The sequence below is a fragment of the Styela clava genome, chromosome 9 (genome assembly GCF_964204865.1).
Source record: "Styela clava chromosome 9, kaStyClav1.hap1.2, whole genome shotgun sequence".
Taxonomy (NCBI): domain Eukaryota; kingdom Metazoa; phylum Chordata; class Ascidiacea; order Stolidobranchia; family Styelidae; genus Styela; species Styela clava.
Genome location: NC_135258.1, coordinates 5,148,212 through 5,157,412, shown reverse-complemented (window position 1 = coordinate 5,157,412; position 9,201 = coordinate 5,148,212). Strand labels below are relative to the sequence as shown.

General features: G+C 36.2%; 1 protein-coding gene across 2 annotated transcripts; it reads left to right on the top strand.

The window, feature by feature from the left end:
- Positions 1 to 4,959: 4,959 nt before the first annotated feature.
- Positions 4,960 to 7,642, top strand: LOC120340227 (leukocyte elastase inhibitor-like). Of its 2 annotated transcripts, none has more exons than XM_039408526.2 (7): positions 4,960 to 5,482; positions 5,650 to 5,783; positions 5,897 to 6,010; positions 6,084 to 6,327; positions 6,437 to 6,621; positions 6,884 to 7,048; positions 7,120 to 7,228. In XM_039408526.2, exons 1-7 carry the CDS (start codon positions 5,281 to 5,283, stop codon positions 7,207 to 7,209), a joined length of 1,134 nt encoding a protein of 377 aa, XP_039264460.2. In that variant the 5' UTR covers positions 4,960 to 5,280; the 3' UTR covers positions 7,210 to 7,228. The 2 variants fall into 2 exon arrangements, with proteins under 2 accessions (XP_039264460.2, XP_039264459.2); XM_039408525.2 differs by lacking the exon at positions 7,120 to 7,228 and adding an exon at positions 7,272 to 7,642 and having other exon boundaries at positions 4,979 to 5,482.
- The last annotated feature ends 1,559 nt before the right edge of the window (positions 7,643 to 9,201 follow it).

Genomic DNA, 9,201 nt, shown 5'->3' with positions numbered 1-9,201 from the left:
GGATAAAATCGATGCGCACTTCGCCTCCGGTAACCGCTAGCTTAACGATTAAAGCCGGCATTGTTATGCAAGCACGCGCAAATCGGGTCTTACGATCAAAATATGCAATATATTAATATAAGCGCTCCCCTATAAAGAAGACTTCAATATCAATAGCGCATTTTTTTTTTGAACTAGTCCCGTGGAAGTTCGTCGTTTCAATTTTGTTAGGGTGTCGTAACATTTCGCATTTCGTGAATATTTCAACCAACCCATATCTTCTACTTTTACTGAAAAAAGGGGAAGATTAAATCGATCTTGCCTGTGATGGTGTTATATTAAAAAAGTTTAATTCTGAAAATTCGGTTTTCTGTAAATAAAGATTATTTTTCCTTGGTTCAAAAATCGTTGCGCACTCCTATTCCCTTTGCGATTTCGTATTTATATGAAGCAGGGTTTTCTACCATGGTTATTATAAATCAAAACGTGCTATTTATAAGTAAATGGGAATCGGTATTCATATTTTGTATATTAAAAAATATCATTATTTTCTACATCCCCCCAAAATAGGCCCTAGTGGCCTTGTGTTATTTTCGAACGAAAATTAAAGACACTGTCTTATTTTCGGGGAAACACGGTATGATGATGTATTCGCTCGAAATCGTGACATTTTTGTTCTACACTATTTTTGATAATTGTATTTCGAATCAAGAGTCTGAAAAGGGACAATAGATATAGTACCTTGTGTAAAATTGGTGTTTTCTTTGCGGCCCCTAAAATTTGTTTCGCGGCCCCTAGTTTGGGAAGCCCTGATCTAGCATGTTTCAAAATATTCGATAATCTCCAGACACTCGGTCAGGGAAAATATACTAACAAATTTTATTGAAGACAAGTATTACTTAGTCAAATCTGGCATTTATGGTGGATTTTTCGTCATATTTCGATATTAATAATTTTGGTATTGCAGCGATAGTATTCCAATGTCAAATAGCTAAATTTGTTTGACGCGAAAAAGTCAAGGTAATGAAGTAAAAACAAAACCGTATTCAACTTCAGTGTAATAATACAAGATTATCTTAGGATGCAATGTGCCTGCGTTCACAAAGAGTCTAGCGCCCAGGACGGAAAACTTTGAGCCTTCCCGTTCACGAGGAATCTAGCGCTATGAATAACAAACGTAGTTCAATTCTAGCTTGAGTGTCTTATTTTAGCGATATTTACTTTGCACCAGACTGTGTTTTATCATTGGTAAAACTTGAGCGCCCGTGTGATTTTCATTATCTGTTATCAATCAATCAATGAAATCGTTTTTTATTAGCCGTTCAGGCAAACGGGCACAAAAAAAATGAAGCAAAATTGAAAAAATATACATGTCTTTGCCCAGAGCGAACATGATGGCCGCAAAATGACCATTCGGTCTACTTGTCAGCGGCTACCTTGCAATAGCTGTATTAATTAAAATTTAAGAAACGGACACAGGTAAACGCTTTTATACGAGGACAGCATTGCCTCGAGATGGCGCTACAAGGCGATAGGTTGCCATGTTTTTTTTCGAATTAGGGATTTACCCTATATATTATTATTATGTCGACGCAATGCTGTTCTAGTAGTTAGACGTTTTTGAAGGAGAATTCATAGAGGAAGTTGAGTAATATAAAATATACTTATAATAGAGTAAACTGTAGATCAGTAGAGAAATACTCATACTGATATCTGAGTAGGAAAAACATTTCATAAGTGTAAAGATATATCAAACAAAATAGAATCACAATCTTGTCCATGAGACACTGAAGTCATATATGTACTGAAGCATGAAATAAGGGTAAAGTAATACATGTTTATAAAGAGTACAAAGAGAATAAAAGAGATTGCGTAACTGTTTTTTAAAATTGGGATATGTCAAGTCTTTAATGCTGGAAGGTAGATCATTCTAAATTTTTACACCAGTGTATCTGAGAGTGTCTTGGGCCCGCTTCGATTGACATCTGGAGACAAAAAGGGACCCTTGAGATGATGATCGAGTGCGATGGCTATGCATAAAATACAGAGCTGTGAAAAGATTATCAAAAGCCCTTGGTAATAAATTTGAAGAAAATTGGTGCATTATTTTTGCAACTTCAAAAAAGCATAAGTCTTTGAACTTGAGTATTTTATTTGTGGCAAATAGAGGGCTGTTGCATTCCTTTATCCACCTGATTGCTTTTTAGCGGTCAACCCCGCTTTTTGGGTTCTTTTTCAGCGTGTCTCGCTTTATGCATTCTATTTTCTCTGGATGCCAGAGAAAATTGAACAGACTTCTCTCGATCTCTTTGAGTGTCGAGGTCGAAGGTGGTCCCTTTCCTCGTACAGGGTATAATATTAGAGAGGCAAATATGGAGTTGATTACAATTTGCTTTCCGTACCAGGTGAGGTCCCTACTTTTACAATTATTTATCACCCGTATGATTTTGGTTTGGCTTTTCATCCATGTTTCATCTATGTCGTTTTTTTCATAGTGTATTCCTAATATTTTTAGGGTGTCGTGACAGTATGGCGCGTGTGTAGAGTATTTCATTCTACATCTAGAACCCTGATTTATACACCAAATACCGGTCTTATCCGCATTTATTTTCTGCCCTGCGGCTTTTTGAAAGAGATGTAGTTCCGTGAATATTTCGTCTACTGATGTTATGTCCATCGCAGCAAAGGTGAGGTCATCGGCAAATTGGTCGATCTTATGCTCAAATTTTCCTATCTTGATTCCTTTGATTTTGTTATTTAGGGTCAATACTCTTGCCAATGGCTCTATATTTATTACGTAGAGCAACATACTAAAAGGGCAACCTTGTCGGATGCCTCTTCTGATGTTGATGGGTTTGGTTAACTTTCCATTTATCTCAACTTGGCTCACTATGTCGTGATGAATATTTTGAATCACTGTTATAAGTTTCTCATTTAGACCAATTTTTTTAAGGATTTTGAGAAGAAAATTTTGGTTCACCATATCAAAGGCTTTAAAATTGTCGATTGTTATAATGGTTCCAGGTTGACTATTTTAATTGCAATAGTTTTGGATGGCTTCAATGTTATAATGTACGTCGTGAATCGATCTTCCAGGTAATGTACTTTTTTGGGATGGGCTAATTATATTACAAAGTATGGCTTTGAGTCGATCGCTGATTAATTTTGCAACTATCTTGTAATCTGTGTGGGGGTTAGATATTGGCCTCCAGTTTTTAAGATCTAATCTATCTCCTTTTTTATACACTAATACCACTCTTGCTGATTTGGAACTTTTGGGAAAGGTCCCAAATGTTATTGATTACTTGTATAAATTTGTTTTTGATCAGCTCCCAAAATGTTAGATAAAATTCGATAGATAACCCATCCATTTCAGGGGACTTGTTTTTCGGCATAGCTTTTATTATGTTCTTGATTTCATCCTCTGTTGTGGGTTCACCAATTATTTTGTTGTGGTCTGGGGGGATTTGTGTTGTTTCCATTTGCTCTAAAAAATAATTTTGGTCGTCCTCTTTTGTTTTTCCCTTCTCGCCCCACAAATCTCGGTAGAAACCTTCCACTACCTCTAAAACGTTTTCCGCGTTCTTAACTATTTGGCCATTACTATTCTTTATCTTTTAAATTTGCGTTTGTTTTGGGGCTTCGTCTTCTTCTATATTACTCATCCCCGGTTTATCTTGTTTTTCTTCTATTTCATCAATCAGTATTCTTTTCATCTTTTCAATTTTTATTAGATTTTTTGGATCCCCCTCTTTTATTAGCTTTTCTGAATCTTTTTCAGTCTGTGAAATTTTTTCCCGTTTACTTTTTGCTTGGTGGTATGAATAGGCTTTTGAAATCTTTTTAACCTTGCCCTTAAACTGATCCCACCATTCGTAAATGGAGTTTGAATATTCAAGTTCAAATTCGGCTTGTTTGTATAAGTTTGTTGTTATTTTTTGGTAGTTTTGGTCTTTATATGCTTTAATGTTGTTTTTCCAAATGCCTTTTCCCCATCTATGTTTTTCTGGTCGTTTTATTTTTATATAGGGCAGGAGTGTGTGGTCTGATAGTGTGTTAACAACATAGCCGCAGTCTTCTAGGAAGGCGTCAAGCGCACTACTATGATAGACTCTAGCTATTCTCCTCCCTCGGTGCTCCCTTACATATGTGTATGTCCTGTTTTGGGGGTGGAATTTTCTAAGTGAGTCAAGTATCTTGTATTCCTAATACGTTTTCCGCTGTAGTGGAGACGTACTTATTTTTCATCCACGTATCCTTTTCGCTTAGGACACAGTTAAAATCCCCTACAATTATATATTTGTTTTGGTAGTTGTGGTGGCTTATTATTTTTGTCATTTTTCGAAAAAAGTAGGTCTTGGGAGACACCCATGTTGCTGGTGCATTGGTGTTGTATAGTCTTAGGATATCACGATCAAGAGTTATATCTACACTTGCTAGCCTGAAAGGTATGTGGATATTGTGGTTTTTTATCTGAAGACCCTTTTTGATTAGGAAAGCAGTTCCTTGACAGAAACGCCTTCTAGTCTGCCTATACGTCGTATTATCAAGTTTGTCAATTGTATTAAAAAAGACTTTGTAGTGAGACAAATATGTACAAATATAGGCTATAACATATAACAATTTAAACATTTCTGAATTCTTTTTCCAACCTGTTTCACCTCAGTTATTTACATATACGTTCACTCAACCGAAAAACAGCTTCTTCAATTTCGTTACGACACGTGTTGCCCATGGTGCAGCCATGTGTGAAGCGTGAAATGACTGCCGCTCTAGACTTTCTGGATCTTTCTCACTCCCAAAGTAATTGATCAGCAGACGGACGCCTAAAAATTCTGGATCTTTCTATTCTTAGGCGCGAAGTAGGAAACCCGCAGAGTTTTTGACGGATAAACTCAAACAATTGCGCCGAAAGTAATTAATATAATTAGGTCAGAATTGTTTGCATAGTCTTTTGAACGCATATATAACGGACTAAGTTCTCGTTATCTCACAAAAACGCTTTGTGAATGATCGCGAGATGTAACACACAGGGGTTACGTCGAAATCATATGCAAAGGCTTCCCACAACTTTTGTGCAGTTTTGCGCAGACTAAACCTATTCCGCGACGCGGCGGTTGTGAAAAAAGTCTTTAGAAAACGCTAAATTCTGAAATTGATATGTTATGGTCTCGTTTCTTTTGATCAGAGTAAAATCGAATGTAATTGGGATTGAATATTATATTCAATCAAACTTTAATCGATGTCTTTTCAGTTTGGTTAGTTGACACAGTGATAGGTTAGTCTGACGGCGGTCTGGAAATGTCCACGTTTTCGTCAATTTGTCTGGCTTTGTTGTCGGAATTGCTAGTTTCGAATGTCTACGGAACAGCTAACATATACAGTGATGCCGTGGAAAAGTTAACAGCTGCAAATTCGAAGTTCGCTGTGGATCTTTACAGGGAAATTATTGCACAACCCAAAACAGTAAATGTGGTATTCTCTCCAGTCAGCGTCTCAGCAGGTATGAAAACTTGTTTGTCTATCTTATAATAATAATATATAGTATAATAGTATAATGATATTATAAGCAATAATATCGCTTTCATTTTTTAAAGAAGTTGCGATCCCTTGCGAAATTATTGAAAATGGTAATATTATGACTTGTAATGAAATTGCACTATTTAACAGCTTTGGCAATGGTGAAGTTAGGAACGAAGAAAAATTCCACCAAACAAATTGCAGAAGCCCTTCATTTAAAAGATGTTAAAGCATTACTAATTAATTCAGCATTTGGTGAACTGAATGGACTTCTTTTTGACAAGGTAATTTTAGACTATATTAATATTTTCATGCAATTCTCAGAATCAAAAAATATACACATTACATTTTATGCGTTTTTACTTATGTATGATCTTTATGCCAAACTTTTTTGTAGCCTAAAGACAACATCACCCTGAAAGGTGCGAATGGAGCATTCATTTCAAAGACTGCCAGTGTGTTGAATGACTATAAAAATGCTCTCTCGGTGTTTGGAGCGAAAATTGGAGATGTGAGTATATAAACTTACATTGCATGCTAATATGAGAGTGTTCATATAATAATTAAACTAATTCTTTTTATAGTTGGATTTTGGGGACAAGGCATCTGTATCTCACATCAATAAATGGATTTCTCAAGAAACTGGCGACCTCATTCCAAATATGCTCAACGAAGACGATCTAGATGCGACAACTGCTTTGGTCCTTGTCAACACCCTTTATTTTACTGGTGAATGGCACTCTGGTTTTACACCAATGCACACTGATAAAAGAGCATTTTATGTGTCGCATTACAGAATCATCAATACTGCATTCATGTATCAAAGAGGTGAGAGAGAGAAGCGTTTCATTTTTTCAAATAATTTAAATCAATTCAGGAAATAAGTATTAAATACATAATGTAAGTTTTAAGTAATGCTTATTTCTAATTTTTACAGGAAAGTTTCGTTTTCGGTATATTGAATCATTGAGTCTTCAGGTTTTGGAATTGCCTTACGTTGACCAAGATATCAGCATGTACCTTTTCCTGCCAGACAATTTTGATCTTGCATCTGTTGAGAAGAACTTAAACTATGAGAACCTTACCAATTGGATTTCCAACATGGACTACGAAACTGTTGATGTAAGTCTCAATTTCTTCAAATAATGTACTTTGTCAAATCTATTATGAATTTTGATCCAGTCTGTTTTATGGTCATCAGTTGGGTTGGTTATGACAATACGGAGTAATTCAAATATATTCGTTAAAGTATAAAAAAACACGATTATATTTCAAATACTTAAATATATACACGATCATGTGGGTTACAACCTTCATTGCTATGCAGGAATCACATCTTTACTAAAATCTCGATTAAATCAGTTTATCATTGTGTTGGTTTTAGATCACATTACCAAAATTTAAAGTGGAGGCTGGCATTGAACTTCAAAAATCATTGCAAAACCTGGGAATCAAAGATATATTTTCATCCGGCCAAGCTGACCTATCTGGAATAAGTGGTGACAAATCACTCTTCGTTGATGCCATTTTTCACAAAGGTGTACTAGAGGCAAGTTTGACATTTTTTCAGTTTAGGGGAATATTATTGAATACTAGTGAATCTTATACAATTTCCATCAGGTTACTGAAGAGGGCAGCACGGCGGCCGCGGCCACCACTGTCCGGATTATGGCACGCTCAATTGATCTCGCAATCCGATTTTTTTGCTGATCATCCATTCATATGGTATGCTGGTAATATTAAATAGTAATATTTTATTTGTGATAATTCAGGTGAATCATCTAGGGGGATTGGTTGAGGCGGAGCGTGAGGAAGCCAACCGTACACCTGCTGACAAAAGAATTATGTTTTATGCGGATCATCCTTTCATCTTCCTGATCAAAAACATGAAAAGTGGTGTCATGTATCAGCTTGGAGCATTCAAACGTCCAGAAGGCAAGGAACAAAATCATGATGAGCTATGACCAGAAAATTGCTTATGCCACCTCCACTACTATCTCTCACAATTTTTTCCAATCATAATCTGTAAACAATTTACATGAAGTTGCTCAACTTTTCACTGCTTATAAAGCTGGTGCTTTTTTTGATAGCCATTTTCAGTATTCATAATTAAATTTTTGCAGTATAAATCTGGTTATAATCACTGGTACTACTTCCTCTTGAACAGATAGACAGTACATGTAGCTTTTTGATAGTTGGGGTGTTCAAGAGTTGCATTGGCCCTTATTTCCGATGAGCCTTGCATGAATCTGACAATGAAGCGTAGCCATATAGCTTGCAGCATTTTCTTAGAAATTATAGTTAACTGGGTGAGAGAGTTCAAGTTTTTTTTTTCTATAGTTTGGATGAATTACTGACGAGCTATGGGAGATGGACCTGCATGCAATCCAGAATGGTTCACCAACTTTCAGTTAAATAAGTTTTGCTCCTGATTTTGTTCTAAAGTTTCGAGCAATCGGATTTATATCTGTTCACTAGGATGACACTATACAAAAGTGTACCCACCCGATGGAATATTATCAAATATTAAAATAATCTCACAATTGCTTGCTGCACAATTCACGTGTACACCCGTAGAATTTACGGCTGGCCAACAATACAAAATCTGGACAGTTGATCAGATGTGAGAACATGCTCTTCGCCTTATATAGACAGTTTTAAAAGTCCTATCTAGGCGGTTCAATAAGAATATGAGATAATAAAAAAATTCACTGAACTGCTGTGACAAGAGTACAAGACAAACCATATTTCAAAGAATGTCTTATCCCAAGCATGACTAGGAACCTAGACTGGTATACCCTCAAATCTTCATGATCAACAACAGATATGAAATATTCATTAAGTCTCCAATCATTTGGTTTATTTGATCAAGCAAAAAAATAGATTTGTTCTGGCTTCAATTGTCATTCATTAAGAATGCTGGCTAGTAAGAGTTTGACACATCAATTAAGTCCCCAATTAACAGTTGTAATGGTTCTTGTAGTATTGAAATATTATTTTGATGGCAAGTAATTGACATGATACTGCTATTATTTATGTAGCGAGAAATTTAGATTCTTTAGGGCCAATGTTTCCCTATTCCTCTCCAAGCAGGAATTTAAATATTTTGCATGTAGTATTATTGTGAAACATAGATATGCATATGTTTAAACTATACAAAAGCCAGAAGGCTAGTTGCACATATCACAAGCAAATGTTCCATTCAAGATTGAGTAACAAATTCAAACAGGAGTTTTTATATACAGTGGGGCAATGTTCCCTCTAATTTTTTGTAGTATGTGTGCGCAGAAATTTTAGTGTGTGCGCGCTTTTTTGGAAATGACTGATATTTGTGCAAAAACCAATGAAGAAATTTCGGCGTTCTAACCGGGTAATAAGTGGGTCAACAACAAACTTTCTCAACCTGCCAACCGAGCACATTGTTACATTACATCGAAATACGTTTGTGCGCAGTAAATCTATTCGTGTGCGCACCCTCTGAAAGCTGTGTGCGCGCGCACACGCGCACACCTTAGAGGGAACACTGCAGTGGGGACAGGGGCGCAGCCAGAGGGAGGGGGGGGTTACATGGGTCGTAACCCCCCGTTTGGAATCGTTTTTTTTTAATAGTGTTACGTTTACTTACAATAATTTTATTCTTTGCGTTATCACTTTCGCGCAGCGTCCGACTTTATTAATCATGTTCACGATTCGTTATCGCTT

What these genes read in the sequence shown, in the direction of transcription:
- LOC120340227 (XM_039408525.2), top strand. Translation starts at nt 5,281, where the DNA reads ATGTCCACGTTTTCGTCAATTTGTCTGGCTTTGTTGTCGGAATTGCTA. An exon ending in TCCAGTCAGCGTCTCAGCAG is followed by an intron (nt 5,483 to 5,649) that starts GTATGAAAACTT and finishes ACTATTTAACAG; the next exon opens with CTTTGGCAATGGTGAAGTTA. An exon ending in TTGGAGCGAAAATTGGAGAT is followed by an intron (nt 6,011 to 6,083) that starts GTGAGTATATAA and finishes TTCTTTTTATAG; the next exon opens with TTGGATTTTGGGGACAAGGC.